At 43.4% G+C, this 22,055-nt stretch overlaps 1 protein-coding gene and 3 long non-coding RNA genes across 5 annotated transcripts; 2 read left to right on the top strand and 2 right to left on the bottom strand.

The window, feature by feature from the left end:
• Positions 1–5,873: 5,873 nt before the first annotated feature.
• Positions 5,874–7,091, bottom strand: LOC106903682 (uncharacterized). Its single transcript, XR_001414718.2, has 2 exons — positions 6,664–7,091; positions 5,874–6,398 (listed from the first exon to the last, which is right to left on the bottom strand). It is a non-coding gene; the product is annotated as an uncharacterized LOC106903682 (long non-coding RNA).
• Positions 7,092–7,870: 779 nt separating this feature from the next.
• On the top strand, positions 7,871–12,671 carry ddx18 (DEAD (Asp-Glu-Ala-Asp) box polypeptide 18). Of its 2 annotated transcripts, none has more exons than XM_014967648.2 (14): positions 7,871–8,040; positions 9,204–9,365; positions 9,434–9,535; positions 9,659–9,794; positions 9,886–9,986; positions 10,065–10,264; positions 10,381–10,495; positions 10,577–10,716; positions 10,784–10,945; positions 11,017–11,169; positions 11,247–11,360; positions 11,439–11,495; positions 11,567–11,744; positions 12,457–12,671. In XM_014967648.2, exons 1-14 carry the CDS (start codon positions 7,935–7,937, stop codon positions 12,600–12,602), a joined length of 1,872 nt encoding a protein of 623 aa, XP_014823134.2. In that variant the 5' UTR covers positions 7,871–7,934; the 3' UTR covers positions 12,603–12,671. The 2 variants fall into 2 exon arrangements, with proteins under 2 accessions (XP_014823134.2, XP_087859796.1); XM_088003670.1 differs by having other exon boundaries at positions 9,440–9,535.
• Positions 12,669–19,954, bottom strand: LOC148160992 (uncharacterized). Its single transcript, XR_015762324.1, has 2 exons — positions 19,350–19,954; positions 12,669–13,201 (listed from the first exon to the last, which is right to left on the bottom strand). It is a non-coding gene; the product is annotated as an uncharacterized LOC148160992 (long non-coding RNA).
• On the top strand, positions 17,416–20,042 carry LOC148160993 (uncharacterized). The gene is made up of 3 exons (XR_015762325.1): positions 17,416–17,816; positions 19,794–19,856; positions 19,950–20,042. It is a non-coding gene; the product is annotated as an uncharacterized LOC148160993 (long non-coding RNA).
• The last annotated feature ends 2,013 nt before the right edge of the window (positions 20,043–22,055 follow it).

Raw genomic sequence — 22,055 nt, forward strand, 5'->3', positions numbered from 1 at the left:
GTCAGAACTTTAAGGACCGTTCCAGCTGTTTGCTTTTTGGTTTTTGGGGGTTTTTCATATTTTTCCCACCATGAAATCATTAACATAAATGAGCAATAGGGAGAAATAATCTGCTTATTACTGGAAATCATTAATATCATTTTCAGTTAGTTTTGTGACTTCATTGTATTATGAATTTTAACATTTATTTTAATTTTTAGCATTTATATTGCAACATGACTGTTATAACTTAGAACATTAAGGAACTCCACCCACCCGGCGCACCTACTGCTGCGCCAGCATGCCGATGGTGCAGACCTAGTGGGAAAAAAACAACAAAAAACATTACTGAATAGGAAATATGCGGCTCTATCTATCTATCTATCTATCTATCTATCTATCTATCTATCTAAACACTTTAAGTATGTATGGAATTAATATTAACTGAGTTTAACTTTTTGAATTGAATTATTGGTTCTCCCTGTGGATGTGAGGGTTCCCTCTGGGTACTCCAGTTTCCTCCCAGTTCAGGAACATGACCGCTTAGTGGTCTCTAGACTGACCTGAGCAAATCAAACTCTGCACCGTCAACATGTAATGGAGGTCAATCACATTAAAAATGAATGGAGGAAGTGAAGGGGAGGCAGCAGGAGGTGAAGAGGAGGAAGTGAAGCGGCTCTGCACTGGGAGCAGAGGACGGAAACATGGAGGACACCGATGGAGAAGAAAACATCATCATCCAGTTCTCCAGACGGCGCCTCTGGGACGCGTTTTGGAAAACGAAGAGTCGAAATTCTGTCAAGATGCTGGAGTTAAATTAGGATCTAAGGAAGGAGGATCTCACTGCCAGGCGGCCATGTGGCCTCACATCAGCCAATAGGAAGGCAGGAGACGGTCACGCGTCAGCCAATAGGAAAGCTCCTCCTCATGGTTACAGAAATGTCACCTCATCCAGATCTGAATCCTGTTTTGCAAGCAGACTTCAGATCTATGGGATCATTTTCAAAAGAGGAATAATTTATTAGCTTACAACCTAAGAAAACTTTTTCTCTCGTTCGTGATTTTTAATTTACTCTGTGGCCTGATAAGTTTCTGTTTCTCTGAGAAATAGGCCTTGGTGTCTAACAGAATCAAAAATGTAACTCTTTACTTTGGGCCCTTTGTCCAACAGCGTGTGACTCTTTCTCGGCCTGGTAAAGCATCTCAACAATATCAAGAAATAATCATTTAGTGGCACTGCATTTATTAACATTTGTTGACAGGAGTGTTAAGTTCAGAAATTTGTTGACAGCCCAAAGTGAACCTTCGAGCGCCGAGGAGGGAGCTGGAGAACAGCTGGCCGAAATTAGCGTTCATAAATTGGATGAACCTAGAGCTAAACGCTGCTTTCTCGGCAGACAGTGGCGCAAAAAGGGGGTATGCAGCACATGGAGCGCATAGGGGCGCTGCACCAGAGGGGGCGTCAAAACCCCGTGTGGAGGGGCGGCGCGCCGATGATGTTTTCCCATCCACTTCCGCGCCTTACGCTCCTTCACCTCGCGTATGTAACGAGGTAAATGTAGCGAGTTTTACCCTCCACGTAACGTCGTCTCGTGGGGGGGGACCGCATGTTTTCCACGCTCCTTCAACCTTCCTTCTGGGGAGAGGGGGATGGGAGGCTGATTTATGTTCTCGCATCCACCTGAATAATGTGTAGTTGCGCCACTGTCGGCAGACATTGGAATATCCAACTCACAACTAACGTCACTGCAGTTGGTAACACATTAAAACCACTGGGATAAAGTTTGTTTGTGGCCTGTAAAGATGGCACCGAGCGAGCTGAACGGCCAACAGCGTCTGATGCAGTGACGTTGGTTCAGCCAGCTGTTCTTTACTGGTCCATTTACTTATTTCAAAATGCACGTAACATGTCCACTTCAAAAATATATTTGAACAGTGTCACAACACTGTGGTATTAAATTTAAAGAAGTTGTAGAAAACTTCAAAGTATTTTACAAACTAACCCACAAGCATTATTTAAGCTGTAATACGGAAAATCATTCTTATTCTGAAAGAAGCAATAATATTTGGGAAAGATTTCACTGTTACAATATGAAGATTTGCATGTACAAAATGTCAATATCTGTATATTTTACCCATCTAATGTGAAACCTGTGCATGATTGGATGAAAACAGCTGATTTCCTGGCAGAAATTGAAGAAAGACAAAGCTCTTCCTCAACAGCTCTCAGTCTCTCTGGTTTCAGTTTTTATAGTAACCAGGCTTGAGAAGCTCACTTCACACAGACATGTTGAGGGAAATGGACCCATGTTCTTTCCAACTACTGCTGAGCTTCACCGTCTTTTCCATCACTGTCGTCACAGCTAGATACGATGCTCTCACCGCTACCTGGAACATTCATGCATCTCTTGTTTTAATGTAAAATGCTCTGTACCTACTGCCATCTAGTGGTTAAAAAATACATGATTTACGTCACTAGCCACTACTAACCATGGTTTCGTTCACGCCGAGCTGAAGTGCAGCGGCTCTATTTCCCTCCTGTAGTGGCAGATCGACAGCCCTCGACTTTAAAGCTGCATCATATGAGTTTGAAAACATTTCTCCGTCGTGCCTGCTGCTAGCATGTGGTTGTTCTAAATGAAAAGTAACGCGTTCTTCTTTGATTTACAATTTTGACTTCTAATGATTCACTTCCTGCTAGAGAGCCCCCTGGTGGTTGAAGAAAAATACACAGAAAAGCTGCACCGGGCTACAATCCGCATGGTTCAAAGTTTAGGAAAAAAGAAGCAGCTTATAGTCCGGAAAATACGGTACCAAAGGTGGAATTGGATCATTTCCACGGCACACCTGACGATCACTCACGGCACACTAGTGTGCCGCGGAACAGTGGTTGAAAAACACTGCCTTAGTGGGTCGGGAGGGTTGTGGTGCCTCTCCAGCTAACGTTCCGGGCGAGAGGCGAGGTCACCTGGACAGGTCGCCAAGTCTGTCGCAGGGCAAAATTTTAAGTCATATTCAATAATTTGATGGATGGATGAAATAAATTTAACATTAAATGTTTTCTTCAGTAGCTTCCAAATCGTGTGCCATTAACTCAGTCTGTGTCAAATTGTTCTACTAGACTGTATAGATGAGGCACACTCACCTCTGTTACATTTTAACACTTTTTATACATTTTTAGCTGTTTCTGTAGTCAAAATTTTGTATTTTTCTTAAATAGCTTCTAGGTCGTGACCTATTAACTCAAAATCTGTGTGAAATTATTCTACTAAACTATATAGATTAGGCATATTTTTATTCCATTTTGACCCCTTTTTTATTTTTAACCAAAATTATATTTTAAAAAATATTTTTAAAAAAATATTCTTAAAATGTATTATTGTTTAATTGCCATTAAATGTTTAAAGATGGGCTCTTTCATCTGGTTTGTGTCATGATGTAGCGGTGGACACAAACGCAGCAGGCAGTGGACGTACTTTATGAAGATGTTATTTTAGTGAACCAAATAAATGAACTAAATCCAAAATCAAGGGAAAACAAGGAAATCCAAAACACACTGAAATGGGAGACAAGGGATAACAAAGGTAACAACTGGCAACGTGGTGAGCAGGGTAACAAGATGGACGGGAGAGTTGTGACTGAAAAAGAGGAGCTCAAGTAGGATGTACAGTGAGGAGGACAAGTATTTGAAACACTGTTGATTTTTCAGGTTTTCCCACTTGCAAAGCTTGTAGAAGACTGTAATTTTTATCATAGGTCCTCTTCAACTGTGAGTGATGGAATCTAAAACAAAAATCCAGAAAAATACAATGTATGATTTTTAAATAATTAATGTCCATTTTATTGTGTGAAATAAGTATTTGATCATCTATCAACCAGTAAGAATTTTGGCTCTCACAGACATGTTAGTTCTTCTTTAAGAAGCCCTCCTGTTCTCCACTCATTACCTGTATTAACTGCACCTGTTTGAACTCCTTACCTGTATAAAAGACACCTGTCCACACTCAATCAATCAGACTCCAGCATCTCCACAATGCCAAAGACCAGAGAGCTGTGTAAGGACATCAGGGATAAAATTGTAGACCTGCACAAGGCTGGGATGGGCTACAGGACAAGCAGCTTGGTGAGAAGGCAACAACAGTTGGTACAAATATTAGAAAATGGAAGAAATACAAAATAACGGAAAATCTCCCTCAGTCTGGGGCGCCATGCAAGATCTCACCTCATGGAGCATCATTGATCTTGAGGAAGGTGAGGAATGAGCCCAGAACTACACGGCAGGACCTGGTCAATGACCTGAGTAGAGCTGGGACCACAGTCTCAAAGAAAACGATCAGTAACACTCTACGCCGTCAAGGATTAAAATCCTGCAGTGCTCGCAAGGTGCCCTTCCTCAAGCCAACGCATGTCAAAGCCCGTCTGATGTTTGCAAATGACCATCTGAATGATCCAGAGGAGGAATGGGAGAAGGTCATGTGGTCTGATGAGACAAAAATAGAACTTTTTGGTTTAAACTCCACTCGTCATGTTTGGAGGAAGAAGAATGATGAGTACAACCCCAAGAACACCATCCCAACCGTGAAGCATGGCGGTGGAAACATCATTCTTTGGGGATGCTTTTCTGCAAAGGGGACAGGACGACTGCACCATATTGTGGGAAGGATGGATGGGGCCATGTATCGTGAGATTTTGGCCAACAACCTCCTTCCCTCAGTAAGAGCACTGAAGATGGGTCGTGGCTGGGTCTTCCAGCATGATAACGACCCAAAACACACAGCCAGGGCAACTAAAGAGTGGCTCCGTAGGAAACATCTTAAGGTCCTGGAGTGGCCTAGCCAGTCTCCAGACCTGAATCCAATAGAAAATCTTTGGAGGGAGCTTAAAGTCCGTGTGGCCCAGCGACAGCCCCGAAACCTGAAGGCTCTGGAGGAGATCTGTATGGAGGAGTGGGCCAAAATCCCTGCTGCAGTGTGTGCAAACCTGGTCAAGAACTACAGGAAACGTCTCTGTAATTGCAAACAAAGGTTTCTGTACCAAATATTAAGTTTCATTTTTCTGGTGTATCAAATACTTATTTCACACAATAAAATGGAAATTATTTAAAAATCATACATTGTATTTTTCTGGATTTTTGTTTTAGATTCCATCACTCACAGTTGAAGAGTACCTATGATAAAAATTACAGTCTTCTACAAGCTCTGCAAGTGGGAAAACCTGAAAAATCAACAGTGTATCAAATACTTGTTCTCCTCACTGTAGTAATGGGAACAATGGCCTAAATGAGAAGAGTGATAGGTGTGAGTAATTTGGCACAGCAGCTGGCTGAGGGCTGGGGAGGAGGTGGCACAGGGAAACTAAGGAGATCTGCTGGGAACAAACGGGAGGAAACGGGGAACTGAAAAATACTTCAAATACAAAAGACACTAAGAGTAAAGAAAACCTGATGAACTAGGAGAGAAAGATATGAGGGAAACCATAACCGAACCTAAAAAGAAACAAGGCTGATCTAACAAGAACTAAGGGACACAGAGCAAGAGAAACTAGAAGATCTAAACAAATAACCCAACTAGAATTACTAAAGAAAGATACAGACTCAGACATGGGAGAATAACTGAACCTATGGTGATCAAATTAAGAAATAAACATTAGAAACCCTGCAGGGAGGCTGAAAAGAGAAATAACTAGAGGGATAAAATAGAATTAAACTATAGTCATTAAAGAAGGCTGGACATGGACTCAGTCAAACAAGGAAAAGCAATAATATAATTCTAACTACACTAAATACCTCTAATAATGTGAAAAGGACCATGAAGGGCTAAACTAGTGAATTAAAACATGAAGCTAAATAAAATGAAAAGCAAAACAAACCCCAAAACCCAGAGTCCTGACAGATGTCTGATTATATAATTGGTTAAAATATTTATTTAAAAATATAATCTTTCATTACGTGTACGTTTATTACCTGAAATATTTAAATATCATATTTTTACTTAAAATGCAATTAATTTCTTCACCTGTTTACATGTAACTTGAAGTGCTTGAATCAAACGTCTCATGAATGTTTACAACATGAAATTATTAAATGAGAGAAAACAGCCACTTCCAGCTGTATTTCAACACAAATGTTTCCTGTTCCTCTTCAGAGTCTGCAGCCTTGCTGAGCTCCTCTCCTGGCTTTTCCTCCTCAGCCTCTCCAACTTGCTCCTCTTCTGTTGCCTCCGCTGCTCAGTTTTCATTATTTACCTCTTCTGGGGTAAATAATGAAAACAGACTCAGTAACTTGTTGATGGTTTTTCTGTATCGCCTCTTTAATTGACGCCCATGTCGGTCCAATGTTGTGGCGTTTACCTCGCAGTGACCCATATTCAGGGCTGGAACCCAGTCAGGATTGAGCTCATCCATTTCATACGTCGGTTTGCCTTCAAGAGGACATATCAGAACACACATCAGTATTAATACTGTAAATCTGATAACACTAGTAAAATAGTTTACTTCACAATAATGTAATAACCTCGATGTCCACTGACGAAACTCGGACTATGGTACATAAAGAATATTAGCCCGACCTAAACAAGGTTGACCCACTTAAATGAACTCAACATTAACTGAACATGAGTACACCCGGACAAAATCATAGCAAATAAATTATGACACAACACCAACAAAGCGAATTTAGACACTCACCAGAATAGAAATGTCTGGAGGAAACTTGTAAGGTATCTGGGGATGTTGGAGAAGGTAATATCAGGACGTCTCACCGCTGATACCAGGACATTCGTCTTCTTCTCGTTAGCTCCGTTAGCTTAGCCTCCACGCGTTGTTTCCAAGCAGGAAAATAGTGAAAAGAAACTCCGTTTTCCATCTTTTAACCGTTTCAGTCGTATGATCGGACATTACATTAAATAACGCAGCAAGTTCGTAACATAGCTAAATTATTTTAAGTAACTTGGATTAAAAAAATCTGCCAGACTGTTGTTTTTGTCGGTTATGTTTAACAGAGAGGACCCCAAAGATGGCGCTGGTGTCCCTCCGTCTACAGCAGTGACGTCACGTTCCAAAGCTCTATTGGCCAATAGTAGAGGACCTGGACAGCTCTCCTCATTAACATGTTGATGCAGCAGAAATACAGCAAACGGAAGAGGGAGAAGAGAAAGAGACAAAGCAAAATACCCATTTTTCTTGACAAAACGCATGTTTAGGGGAAATGAAAAAGAAAATATATACATTACTTGACGGAAACTTATGTGTAAGGAAAAGGGAAAACTAAATATATATTTATGCTTTTATTTCTTCTTTTATTTATATATTTATTCTTTTATTTATATATTTATTATTTTATTTCTTATTATGTCGGTTCCGTAATGAATAAACACCTCTTTAAATGTGTATATATTTGACATTTTAAATTGACATTTGTGACTGTATACAAAATAGACCAGCAAATATTGGTAGCATATTGCGAGGGAACGCAAAAGAAAAAATGTTCCCCTGTCCCTAGGGCTCCGTAGGTTTCTTCAGCAGAGCAACAGGACACATCTTTTTATTCAGGCAGACTTACAGGTTTTATTTATTTTCATTGAATAACAGCGAACATTTTTAGATTAATGTGTATTGTACTTTGTATCTATTTTAAACGAATACATCGTAAACATTTACGAATACAACCACTTAATTATATCAGAAAATCTGTAGCCAACGTTAAGAAAATCCATCTCTTACGATGAATAAACGATAACTTAGTATAACGAGAAGTAAGAAAACCCCAAAAGTAATAAAAAAAAGAAAGAGGGGGAAAACCCTTAAACAATATTAAGGGATTAATCGCTGAAACTCTTCCGTTATCTGGTTCATTGCTTTTTACACGTCTACTTCTGCGCCTATTTTTACTCAGGCACAGCAACGGGTGCCCTTGAGGGGTCCTGGTCTTCACATTTTTACACACGTGTTGAGGAACCATGGCGGACCTTCAGATGAAGCTGCTCCGAAAGAAAATCCAGAAAAGGACCGAAAAGAACCGGGAGAGGAAACAGAAGAGAAGACAGCCGGAAGAAGAGGAGGCAGGTGAGTGATCCGGAACCGACTGACGGCTCCGAACCGAACCGGGACCGGGATAGCACCACAGGTTCAGGTCTGACCCGAAAACTGGCTGAGAATCATAAGAACTTACGTTAAACTGACTGGTTACAGAATAAAACTAAAAGCGAGCTGTTTTAATCAGTTTATTAGTCTTATTGTGTTTTATTCAGAAATATTCTGGCTGCGGGCGGGTTCCGGTGGCCCATTAGGTCCAGGTTGGAGGTTCTTCCTGGACTCTTCAGGATGCTGTTTTTATTGGTTCACTCAGAGACGGAATAAGGTGTTGTGGAGTAAACTGTGTCCCAACAGAACGGAGCCGTCTTGCCACAGGCCCATCAGAACCCATCAGAACCCGTCGGAACCTCACGGACTTGTTTTCTTGGGATCAGGATTATCCTCCGCATCTCAGATTAACTTGATCCTGAATCTAAATCTGATGGGGTTATTTATGACGGAAACCACTGACCGTTAGTTTATCTGAACCTTTTACAGTTTAAATCAGGAGTCTAAAATGTTTATTCAGTCTGGGAACCAAAACTGATGTAAATAAATATTGATCATATACGTCATGAGATCGGCTTAGGCACATTTTTATTTCAAACATAACTGTGAACTCTAATCTGATTGCCTTGAACAAACTGATATGAAAACATTTATCTTTCATTAAGAGAATAAAGTGTTAATAACACCACAAGTTATAAGAATAAAATCTTACTAGAGTTGTAATAGTTGGAGAGTAAAGTTGTAATATTGGTAGAATTATGTAGTAATTTTATCATAATTCCATAAAAAAATAACAACGTAATGTTGAGAATCTTGTGAATTTAAATTTTGGTTTTATAAACTGTTTTACACTTGTGCATATGTATTAGTCTTATTTTGTAACCAGGTCCCTGTTCAACATTAGATCTGGATCTCAATGGGTTCACCTGGTTAAATAAAGGAAATGATAAAAAAAAGGAAATAATCTTTCAGCATCAAATTATCATCAGCAGCAGGATTTTGTTGTAATTTTATGCCTCATTTTATTAATTTACATGTTGATGTTTTAAAGATAAAACTAGAAAATATGAATTAGTTTCATTAATGATGGATTTTACCCAGATGGATGAACCCATCCTAACCTGTCGGTTCTGGTTCTGGTGCAGGGAGATCCAGCGGACCGGAGGAGGAAGGCTGGGAGGAACCGGCTGCTGCTGGTCCAACAGAACCAGAGCAGAACCAGCAGAACCCGGCCGAGGAAGAGGAGGCAGAGGAAACGTCTCTGAAGAAACAGAAGAAGAAGAGGAAGCTAGCAGGCGGAGCTGCAGGTGGAGTCAGCACCAGAAAGCAGACTGGTGTCACTGGTTTCACTGGTTTCACTGGGTTGATGTTTCAGTTTCAGCTGAGAAGAAGATCAGGACTGAGGAAGAGGATGGAGGAGAGATTAATGATGAAGCAGTAGAGGAAGAGGAGCCTGAACTACCCACAGGACTGACAGGTAAGCTGAAGGCACCACCAGGTGGCGCTGCCTTCCAGCGGTGACGTTGACTCGCAGCAGCAGAAGAAGAAGAAGAGCTGTAGTCTTCGTCAGGATGAAGCTGACCTGCTGCTTTCTGTTCAGGCGCATTCGAGGACACCTCGTTTGCCTCTCTCACCGGCCTGGTTGGCGACCACATCCTGAGGGCAATCAAGGAGATGGGCTTCGAGCACATGACCGAGATCCAGCACAAAACCATCCGCCCCCTGCTGGAGGGAAGGTGAACTGCACTGCTGTGGCAGGCTTCCTCCTGGTGACATCATCAGGTCCTAATGATGACATCATCAGCTCATCCCATCATTTCTCCTCAGAGACATCCTGGCTGCTGCTAAAACTGGCAGCGGGAAAACGTTGGCCTTCCTCATCCCGTCCATAGAACTCATCAACAAGCTCAAGTTCATGCCCAGGAACGGTGAGTCCTCCTCCTGAGGCTCCGCCTCCTTGCTCTGCGTCCCTACGCTGAGGCTCCGCCCACTCAACCCTCCCTCAGGTACCGGCGTGGTGATCCTGTCTCCGACGCGGGAGCTGGCCATGCAGACGTACGGCGTGATGAAGGAGCTGATGGCGCACGACGTCCACACCTTCGGCCTCATCATGGGTGGCAGCAACCGCTCCGCCGAGGCCCAGCGGCTCGCCAACGGTGTCAACATCCTGGTGGCCACGCCCGGCCGCCTGCTGGACCACCTGCAGGTGAGACGGTGAAACTGCAGGCTAGTTTCTGCACCAGAGGCTCCGTTTGGATGTACTGGTTCTGCTTTTGGTTGCCTCCCAGTTTACCTCCCAGTTTACCTTCTGTCTCCTCCCAGAACACGCCGGGCTTCATGTTTAAGAACCTGCAGTGTCTGATCATCGATGAGGCCGATCGGATCTTGGAGGTCGGCTTCGAGGAGGAGCTGAAGCAGATCATCAAGCTGCTGCCCAGTACGTCCCACCGCACCGCCGCGTTCTGACCCCCAGATATCCCGGTTGCCCCGTTTTACCCCGTTTGCCCCGTCTCTGCAGAGAAGAGGCAGACGATGCTGTTCTCAGCCACCCAGACGCGCAGGGTGGAAGACCTGGCCCGGATCTCCCTGAAGAAGGAGCCGCTGTACGTTGGCGTGGACGACCACAAGGACAGCGCCACCGTGGACGGCCTGGAGCAGGTAGGCCTCTGACCGACGGAGCCCCTCTGACCCCTCTGGCCCCTGGCTGACCTCCTGACCCCTGCAGGGCTACGTTGTGTGTCCGTCGGAGAAGCGCTTCCTGCTGCTGTTCACCTTCCTGAAGAAGAACCGCAGGAAGAAGCTGATGGTGTTCTTCTCCTCCTGCATGTCGGTCAAGTTCCACTACGAGCTTCTCAACTACATCGACCTCCCAGTCATGGCCATCCACGTGAGCTCCTGACCCAAACCGACCCAGCTGATTGTTCCGCTGGGTTCTGACTGGCCCGTTTCTCCCTATAGGGCAAGCAGAAGCAGACCAAGCGGACCACCACCTTCTTCCAGTTCTGCAACGCCGACTCCGGCATCCTGCTGTGCACCGACGTGGCAGCCCGCGGCCTCGACATCCCTGAGGTCGACTGGATCGTCCAGTACGACCCGCCGGACGACCCCAAGGTCAGCGCCGGGAGGGGTGGGCGGCACCGAGTGGCTAGAACTCTGACCTCTGACCTCTGTCTTTTCCCCATCTGTAGGAGTACATCCACCGGGTCGGCAGAACCGCCAGAGGCATCGACGGCCGCGGCCACGCGCTGCTCATCCTGCGACCTCAGGAGCTGGGCTTCCTGCGCTTTCTGAAGCAGGCCAAGGTGATCTCTGACCCCAGCATGACCTCTGACTAACCTCTGACCCCTGGCTGACCCCTGGCTCTGCTCTCTCTGCTTCAGGTCCCCCTGAGCGAGTTTGAGTTCTCCTGGAGTAAGATCTCTGACATCCAGTCTCAGGTAAGAACCCAAACCTGTTTTGTTCTCGGTTCTGACCCGGTTTGAACCGGTTGTGCCTCTGTCCCGTCCAGCTGGAGAAGCTGATAGAAAAGAACTACTACCTGCACAAGTCGGCCCAGGAGGCCTACAAGTCGTACGTCCGGGCCTACGACTCTCACTCTTTGAAGCAGATCTACAGCGTCAGTACCCTGAACCTCCCCATGGTGGCGCTGTCCTTTGGATTCACCGTGCCGCCCTACGTTGACCTCAGTATCCTTTTCTTAGCTGCTCAGGACTAATCAAAACCTCAATAAAGCTGATCATCTCCGGTCCGCCTTCCTGGGAAAGTCCGGTTCATTTGTGGAGGTGTGAATGGACTTCCCCTCCTGGCCTGTGGGGGCGCTGCACCAAGAACCGCTGAAGACACTGAGAGCAACTTCCTTCTTCACCAGATGAAAACAAAATGGAAGCATCAATTTTAGCAGTTGGAGGATTTCTCTTTATTTCTGCTGCTAGCGCTAGGCTAGCATGTTAGCTTTGGGCATTACCGTGCAGGGCATTACCCAGAATGCCCTGCACTGTAGTCCACTTCCTGCTTTTGGAGCGGTCTCCATTCCACTTGGCGTTCACACTCAAACTGAATCCAGACCAAAGTTTGGAGGACCAGAGGTCAGAGGTCAACTAGTGTCCACACCTCACCAACTGAACTGGACTTTATAGCAAGCGGACTGGAGTTGGGTTGAACCGGACCAGACTGGTGGGCCGTAGTAATAAGCAGAAACTCTAACTGGGATCTTTATTTTTTTTTAAAGATTTTAATCATATTTTGTTCTGATTGGAGAGAAAAACCTGTTGCTCCAAATTCACCCAAATGTTAAATCCTGAACCAATTCAGTCTGAACAGAAAATCTGATTTTAATTCAATGTTTATGATTAAAGCTTCATGGTTTCCATGGTTCCTCCTTGACTCTGCCTCCTCCAGACGTTCACAGCAGCAAAGGCCTGAAGCTGCAGAAGCGCGGCGGTGGCGGCGGCTTTGGCTACCAGAAGGCCAAGAACGTCAGGAAGTCCCGGATCTTCAAACACGTCAGCAGAGGGTCGAGCGACCGCCGGCAGTTCTCCCGCTGAGCGGAGCGGAGCCCTCCTCCTGTAAATGTCCTGTAAAACTAAACTTTTCTAATAAAGGAAACAAGGTTCTTTGTGTTTCTAAACTTTATTTCACCTCAGACTTTGACTAGGACACATGATATTAAAATAAAGTTTTTATTTTGAAGACATTTATTCTGGTCTAAAATCTTCTGCTCAGTTAATCAAGTATCTCAGGATGACAATTTATCACAAAGTTAAAAACGTTTCCACATTTGAATCTGGATCCGTTTCTCCAGGTTTAAACTTCTGTTGATTGTTTCTAGATTTTATTTCCCTTTGAATATAAAAATGTTCACAGTGGGTCAGAACCGGGTCGGAACTGGGTTTCTGGCTGAGGTTCTGCCAGAAACCCAAGTGAAGTTGGACCGAACCTTCATCTGGAACAAATGAGGTCCAAGACAAAAGGTTCTGGTTGGGTTGGAAACGGTTCTGGTGGTCCCGCTCTAACATCACTGGTTTAAATGAGCAAAACTTAAACTAGGCCGGTTCTTTCAGAAGCTCCAGGGTCGGTTTCATCTCCAGAACCAGCACTGTACCCGGTACCACCATGTGGACTCAGTTGGATCCCTGCTGCCGACCTGTGAGGAGAAACGGAGCGGGTTCAGAACCTGTAAACCCGGTTCTGTTGGAGGAACAACAGTTGTCTGAACCGGGTCGCTACGGCGATTCACAACATGTCGACTGTACAGGAATCGATCCCATCGATTGGTTCCAACTGAAAACAAAACAACGGAGCCGAAGTTTGTTTTTCAGCCAGAACTCCTGATTTCTGTAATTCTTCAGCTTTTCTAGTAAAGGCTGCAACACAGAAATCTGTTTGATCCTAAAATGTTCAAATGTGTGTTGCACATTACTACCAAGAATAAATATAAGCAAATTATTCATTTTCAAATATAATACTCTCCAAATCTCGGATAAGCCATTACAGTTAAATAAAACTATTATGTTTGAAGGCTTAACTTGAATCAATCAAACCGATTTGCTCAGGAACAAAGGAAATACTTTAGTAAACCAAACATTTTACAACTAAATATTACCTGTCTGAATAATGTCGGTGTTTAACTCCCACCCAGTGGGGAAAGCCAGCGGGAGTTTTTATAGCAATGTGCCGGGAGTCAGGCGTTCTCCTCCGGTGAACCGGACCTGCAGCGCCCGGCCGGCTGACGGCCGGAGGGCAGCTGGAGCAGACGGGTCCGGAAAGGTCAGAGCAGATTATGTTTTGGTGAACCGAGCAGATATTTGAGACTTACATAAGATTACATTCTCGCCTAAAAACGTTGTACAAAATCCTGTCATTTAAAGTGTAATATAGCAAAATAATTGGTCGCTCTGCCTGAACGCCCAGTTGGGACCCGCAATGAATCATGGGATATGGTGGGCCGTAAAGGATTCACCGGACCCATCCTTCAAATCTGGGGAAAGGAGCTCTGTAAAAGGCAGATCCATCCGTACCAACATCCGCCTGGTTCTGGACCTGATTGGTTATAGTCACTTAATAAGAGATGATGGTTTTATGTTGTTTTTAGATTTCCACAAAGCATTTGATTCTGTGGAACATCAATTTATTAACACTTTGAGACATTTTGGTTTTCTTAGTATGATCACCATGTTAAACACCAACATTAACAGCTGTGTGTCTCAGGCCACAGATTCAAAGTGGAAAGAGGAATCAGACAAGGTTGCAGTATTTCGCCTCTATTATTTATTATAGTCATGGAATTACTAGCAATAACAATTAATAACTCTAATATAGAAGGTTTGGAAATAACCAGAAAATAATCATAAGCCAATTCACAGATGATACACCCAATTCCTTACAGATAAACAACAAATTCCTCGAGCTCTAAGGGAAACAGAGTTGTTCTCTGAATAAAGCTAAATATTAATAAATGTGAAATTATGAGCATCCATAACTGTTCTGATTCTTCCATTTTCAATATTCCAGTTAAAAATGAAATTAAGTATTTAGGAACGTGGATTCCTAAATGTCAAGCTACTAGCGTAAGAAAAAATGTACAAGACAACATTGATAAATGTGGCAGAACCTTAAATAATTGTCTGCAGAGAGACTTGTCACTGTTAACATTATTAACAAAAACTGAATCTTTATCCAGGCTGACGTTTCCTGCATATTCCTTCGCCGTCCCTCCTAATCTCATAAAACAGATTAACAGAATAAATGTTAACTTCATTTGGAAAAACAAACACCATTACATCAGAGAGAGATTTGCTAAAACATGAGGAAGGTGGAATGAAGGCATGAATGGCACTTTAAAAATTAGACGGCTTCAGCCCCTTTTAAAACACGGTGATCTAATTTGGTTTGTTGTTCCATCGTATTTCAGAAGGTTGGAGGTTTTGATTCTGAATTATCTAAACTCCCTGCAGCTCTCTGCTTTCCATCAACAGGTTTTGTTACAGTGGAGGTTCATGTTAAACAACTTCAGCCCCATAAAGTCCCACTGTGGAACAGCAGAGCCACTTTATGTGCTAGAAAATCTGTATTCATGAATGACTGGTGGAATGATAATTACTCATCTACTGGATGGAAACGGTGAAATTCTCAGTTTGGAGGAATTTAACAGGAAATATGGAACCGACTGTTTACTAACAAATTAAAAGAAAGTATTAGGAAGCATCCCTGATGTCCTCGTTCTGTCAGAACAGTTTAACTCATTTCTCTATTCCAAGACTCCACAAGGTTCAAACTGACTATGTGGACATTAGAGGTCATTAATGCTGCAACAGGTCTTTGAACCAGTATTCAATAAATAACTTAAACACAGCTCTATCATAGATTTTAACAAATCTAGGTTAGTCAAAATTAGGACAAATTATTTGAAATTCCCAATTCCTCCCAAACATAAAGAATTACATTTTAAAATAATAACACATATCCTTCAAATGAGTGCTTAAGAGAGAGATTTAATTTTCATGTTGAGAATTGTGGTTTTTGCACAACTCAGTTGGAAACAACTAAACATTTGTTTTAAGAATGTAAAGAAGTATTAAACTTATGGGATCAACTTCGTAACTTTCTGTCTTCTAAGAAAATAAATTTGGATTTTGTTTCCTTACAAAACATTTAATTTGGCTTATCCATTAAAGAAAAAAATCTGGAATTTTTAGTCAATGTTCTAATTATTGTAACAAAATATTATATCCATAAATGCTGTTATGCAAAACGCTCCCTCTCAATCAATGCTCTCAAAAACAAACTGTTTAAAAGATGTCTGAAAAAAATGCAGATTCTAAATGCAATAAAATTGTATCAGTTAATGGAAGATTTTTAGTTTGTAGCCCCCTAGCATGTCTCTTATTAATTTAAGTTATTTTTCCCCCACTTATTTTAGTATCTTATCAGAGCCTCTGTTACCAACTGCGATTTGTAACAGGAGTTGTGATAATTAGTTTCTGTAATGTTTGTTATTGACGTGTTGCGAGTTTGTCAGTTATTTTTGTATATTCAATAGTAAAAAAAAGTTAACTGTAAAACTAAAGCTGCCTTTGTTGCATCTGACAGAAATTATAATTTTTTTTAGTTTTTATTGTTAGAAGAAAAGAAAAAAAAAACAGGGGCACCGGATCCTGATCACCGATCTCTGCCGATCATTGGCTGTTAATTTTTCGCTTAGGTATAAATGCTACTATGTGACCTGGCAATAAATTCACCTAATTTAGACATGAAACATGCAAAATACTTGCAGTTTTCAAAACAGCAGCTATCAGTCATTTTGACTGAATAGCTGAATATAGGAAATATTACCACCAGTAGCGGCGGTCCGACAGCAGAACCAGAACCAGAACCAGAACCGGAGTCTCACTCCGCAGCTCCAAGACTTGAATTACTGTTGGGGATATTTGTTTAGCTCTCTGACCGCCATGCTAATCCGGTGAGTGTTGGTAGCTGCGCTGCTCTACCTGCTGATGGACCCGGATGTCTGTTGTTCCTGCACTGATGCAGCCAAACTGCGTCATGGTATTTAGTAGAGGTGTACCGATCGATAGGGCGGAAAATTGAAGCAGGTCAAAATGCATCAACACAACGAATCTAATACGGAATAAAAACGATGAGATACTTGACGGAGTTTGGCTACATCGAGGCTCACTGCAGTAAAAAGACATACGGAGGATCAGACAGCAGGTAAAGCAGCGCACAGCTACAAACACTCACCTGGATTAGCATGACGGTCAGAAAACTAAACAAATAACCTGGAAAATGATTTAAGTCTTCGAGCTGCGATGTCAGACGCTGGTTCTGCTACAGGTAGTTAATATCTGACAGACGGAGCTTCGCTTCTGCTCCACCTGGTGGTGACTCTCACACCAACCTGCTTAAAGCTGCAGCATCTAACCTAAAAATACATTTTACATACATATTAAAACATGAGACAGATAATCTCTGAGAAAATAATCCATCTCCTCCCTGTCAAATGGGCATTAGGCAATGAAATGCGGACCCTGTGGTAAGGTCCATTCTGATTATTTTTTCTTCAAAATCGCTGGATTTTCGCATTTTCCAATTCAAATGCTCAGAAGCAAAGCCGGTGAGGCAGCAGGAAGCTGAGCTTCACCTGGGATTGATCAACCTCTGCTAACTACACTGGCTGCCGTTCTATGAGAGCATGTTCCTCCTGTCTGTACGCCGGTAATAAAATGGCTAAAAAACATTTAATATATGGACTGATTTTCCATAATTTAGCTTATGTATATAATGTACAGTGTTTTTTTGTCACCAACTGTGTGTATCGTGTTTTGTGTGAGGAGGAGCGATCAGAAACGGCACAAAACAGACTCCAGGGGAGGCAGGCAGTTCTCTGGCCTCATCGCTAGGGGCGCTCATGATCCCAGATATTGTGACTCCACAACTGCAGAGTAAGACACAGTGAGCTAGCCATGGAGCTAGCCACACAGTAAATAAGTAAAGTACAGCGATATATTTGTTTTCTCCTCTCTTCCGACGTCAACATGAAAGACTACATTTCTACAGTTAAACAGTTTTCTAAAGTGGGTTTTCAGTTGAAGCAGGAGATAATAACTAAAGGAAGACCAACACCGGAGCTGAAGGTTTTGCTTCGAGACAGTTTGATGATTCTCAAACGGAGTAGAAAAGACATGAGGATAGACTTGGCTTTGGATGAACGGAGATTTTATGCAGAATTAGCGGCGCATGGATTTCATTGATACATAAAGGTAAGACAGCAATAAGATATTTTTTAGCTTTTTTTTATGAAATGTGCGTTTTGTGGGCTACAGTTTGTGTGTCTAAGTAATTCAGTAAAGTAGAGGCGGTAGCTAATCTGCCTAAAACGTACTACAACAACAGACTGAATGTTCTGTTCTGTGTGCAAATTTCTTGAATGTTTTTTGGTGTTAAATCCTAAAACATGAAGGGCATTGTTGTCAGTTGCTATGGCAACGAGTCTGCATGCAGCGTGGAGAATACCTCTTTCCCTTTGCTGTGGATCATGGCACGAAATTAATACCTACATTTCTAAGTTTCACTGAGTTAACGCGGCTATAGATGACATGCTAATGATTAGTCTTTTTACCTCCCAGCGTTGTATGCCTGCGCCAAATTTCCGTACGTCCAATAACATGCATGGTGTCTATACAAGTCATAAGTCAGTGGCTCACCAGCAATGAACCTCACCGCACGTCACTGATTAAAGTATTAATAATAATAAATTATGTGTGGTTCTTTAGGTTCTGGCAGGTCTGCAGTTCTTGATCCATTCTGTCTGATATACAGCTCACCATGCGCCACTGAATATGGCCGACGCTTTTTTTCTTTTTAAATCACCCGCATTCAACTTCACTGAAACTGTTCAGCCTGGGATGTGCGTCTTCCCACTCAGGCCTGTATTTTTGCCAGAGGATTTGCTTCTAAGGACGGTGGAGAATCGGTGGACATTTTAAAATACGTGGGTTGACAGCAGCTCACCGCGGCTGCGAAGTGTCCGTTTCTAGGCAACCATGACAACAGCGTCCAGGGTCCTATTTAGCTCCTGCCATGACAATTTAGCTGATCTTAATATTTCCTGTGTTATGTTTTTGTCATTATTGTTGAGATCTGTGTGACAGCCTGTCATGACAGGTGTGTCTACCAGACATGTACAGAAATACCGGACAAATTGCCCGGTATCGGTTCAGAACGGTGTTCTGTCAGATCAGCATACATTGTCAGATAGTCATACGCTTTGCTCAGACATGTATATGCTGTCATTACCATATGATTTTATTTAATCAGCAACATAAAATCATGACGTAGATCATCATACACTTTGTTATGAACAGCTGTATGACATCCTGATTTAGCGGTTAAATAGATTAATGAGTTTTACACGGGCGTGTTGTAGTTGACTGCAGCTGCAACCAGACCTGCTTTAAATACACTTTGAAACCACGACAACGCATCTATATCTATGTAGTTATCATATTATATCATATTATAGACAATTTAATGACTTATTTTCGTCATAACTTGTTGCGTATGCTGAACTGACAACTCCACTGACGGTCGGACTTCTTAATGCGCATGCGCGGGCATGCGTACTGACTGCATGTATGCTATCCTGACAGCGTAGGGCTATCTGATAGAACAACGGCACACAATTAACAGCTAACCCTAACAAGACAGCAGCCACCTGCCATTTTAGGCTAGCTTAAGCCTTAAGCTAACCTGAATATTTACAGCCCTCCTGTTGATACGCTGACATTACTTACCTTCTGTCTTTCAACCACTTTGAAAAGCGTTTCTTCGTCTCTCCAACATCTTTATCTCTCCCTCTCTTCCGTTTTCTGTTTTATGCCCCGGAGTTTTTTCTGTCAGATAGCCATACGCTGTCAGGATAACATACATGCAGTCAGTACGCATGCCCGCGCATGCGCATTAAGAAGTCCGACCGTCAGTGGAGTTGTCAGTTTAGCATACGCAACAAGTTATTGTAACGGGTGGAACCACCAGGGGTCGCTTCCTCCACAATTTGAGCTCCCATAAAAGGGAAGCTGTCAGGCTGGTGGGCAATTGTCAATCTCCTCTGTGTTTGACCAGGTGTGTTGGCCCGCAAGTCCCACTGTTGCGATCAGGTTTGTGTCAGTTTTTTGTTGTAAAGAAAAACTCTTAATCTGATCATATTCAGTCAGTGTTTGTGTGATGTTTTTATATAGGGCCACACTTCATGTTTTGAGCCGACGATTCCTACCTGGGCGTGTGGTTGGTCAACGCTGCAGGTAGGCTTTGTATATTTTTTAACTGGATTGAATTGAATGGTTTTATTGCAAAGATTTAATAGGCGTTTAATTTGTGTTTTTTGTTTTTTGCAGTTGTCGCTGCACCCTGCTGTTCTTTTAGTTTGATTTTCTTTTTCCATTGTTTTTCATTTATTTTTGTTTACCTATTGTTTTTTGCAAATACACATCCTCTTATTTTGTAATAATAAATATTGTCTCTTTTATATTGGTTGTTTTTATTGCACTATAAGTGGTCGTAACATTATGACGAAAATAAGTCATTACATTTTTAATATTATCATATAATATAATAACTAGATAGTTATACATGCGTTGTCGTGGTTTTAAAGTGTATTTAAAGCAGGTCTGGCTGCAGCTGCAGTCAGTTACAACACACGCCCGTAAAACTCATTAACCGCTAAGTCAGGATGCCATACAGCTGTTAATAATAAAGTGTATGATGATCTACGTCACGATTCTATGTTGTTGATTAAATAAAATCATATGGTAATGACTGCATATACATGTCTGAGCTAAGGTATGACTATCTGACAAGGTATGCTGATCTGACAGAACAGCGCCCATCTTTCGCTCCCTGTTGTCGAGAGCACTACAATTCAAATTTAAAATAAAATAAATAAAAAAACAGGGCTCAGCGCGTTCCCAAGCTACCTGTGTGTGTGTGTGTGTGTGTGTGTGTGTGTGCCGTTCCTCTATTACTGATCATTTCATGCATGCTCAAACAGCTGTTCAGTACAAAAAGTGCCGATTAGAAAAATTTCACCCGCATCGTTTTTTGCGCCCCCTGCAGTTCAGCGCCCCTATGTGTTGCATACAGCGCATACCCACATTTTGCGCCACTGCATCCCCGTTCACTCAGAGCGTTCTGCTGCGCCTGCGCAGCGTGAAGGAAAGATGAGATCAGCTGAGATACAGGTGATCGATTTGTGGTCGGCAACAAGAGACAGTGATCGAGCACCAATCATACACTTTCTCATGGAAATCAGCCGATTATGATCGGTGGCCGATCGATCGGCACACCTCTATCAGAACCAGAACCGTTCTCAGTACCAGCAGACATCTGCTAGAGGTTAGAGAAGATAGAGCAGCAGAGCTGAACCAGGAGAACGCTCTACTTTGGAGAAAAGCAAGAAGTTGGCTTCATCTGGGAGACGCTTTTAAAGATAAAAGAGCAGATGGAGACATTCAGTCTGCTGCAGCAACAACGCCAACGAGACGGTCTGCTGCAGCAACAACGCCAACGAGACGGTCTGCTGCAGCAACAACGCCAACGAGACGGTCTGCTGCAGCAACAACGCCAACGAGACGGTCTGCTGCAGCAACAACGCCAACGAGACGGTCTGCTGCAGCAACAACGCCAACGAGACTGTCTGCTGCAGCAACAACGCCAACGAGACTGTCTGCTGCAGCAACAACGCCAACGAGACGGTCTGCTGCAGCAACAACGCCAACGAGACGGTCTGCTGCAGCAACAACGCCAACGAGACGGTCTGCTGCAGCAACAACGCCAACGAGACGGTCTGCTGCAGCAACAACGCCAACGAGACGGTCTGCTGCAGCAACAACGCCAACGAGACGGTCTGCTGCAGCAACAACGCCAACGAGACGGTCTGCTGCAGCAACAACGCCAACGAGACGGTCTGCTGCAGCAACAACGCCAACGAGACGGTCTGCTGCAGCAACAACGCCAACGAGACGGTCTGCTGCAGCAACAACGCCAACGAGACGGTCTGCTGCAGCAACAACGCCAACGAGACGGTCTGCTGCAGCAACAACGCCAACGAGACTGTCTGCTGCAGCAACAACGCCAACGAGACTGTCTGCTGCAGCAACAACGCCAACGAGACGGTCTGCTGCAGCAACAACGCCAACGAGACGGTCTGCTGCAGCAACAACGCCAACGAGACGGTCTGCTGCAGCAACAACGCCAACGAGACGGTCTGCTGCAGCAACAACGCCAACGAGACGGTCTGCTGCAGCAACAACGCCAACGAGACGGTCTGCTGCAGCAACAACGCCAACGAGACGGTCTGCTGCAGCAACAACGCCAACGAGACGGTCTGCTGCAGCAACAACGCCAACGAGACGGTCTGCTGCAGCAACAACGCCAACGAGACGGTCTGCTGCAGCAACAACGCCAACGAGACTGTCTGCTGCAGCAACAACGCCAACGAGACG

Source organism: Poecilia mexicana, unplaced genomic scaffold (genome assembly GCF_051168715.1).
Source record: "Poecilia mexicana isolate PSO_F unplaced genomic scaffold, ASM5116871v1 scaffold_2, whole genome shotgun sequence".
In the NCBI taxonomy this organism is placed as follows: domain Eukaryota; kingdom Metazoa; phylum Chordata; class Actinopteri; order Cyprinodontiformes; family Poeciliidae; genus Poecilia; species Poecilia mexicana.

What these genes read in the sequence shown, in the direction of transcription:
- ddx18 (XM_014967648.2), top strand. Translation starts at nt 7,935, where the DNA reads ATGGCGGACCTTCAGATGAAGCTGCTCCGAAAGAAAATCCAGAAAAGG. An exon ending in ACTACCCACAGGACTGACAG is followed by an intron (nt 9,536 to 9,658) that starts GTAAGCTGAAGG and finishes CTTTCTGTTCAG; the next exon opens with GCGCATTCGAGGACACCTCG. An exon ending in ACCCGCCGGACGACCCCAAG is followed by an intron (nt 11,170 to 11,246) that starts GTCAGCGCCGGG and finishes CCCCATCTGTAG; the next exon opens with GAGTACATCCACCGGGTCGG.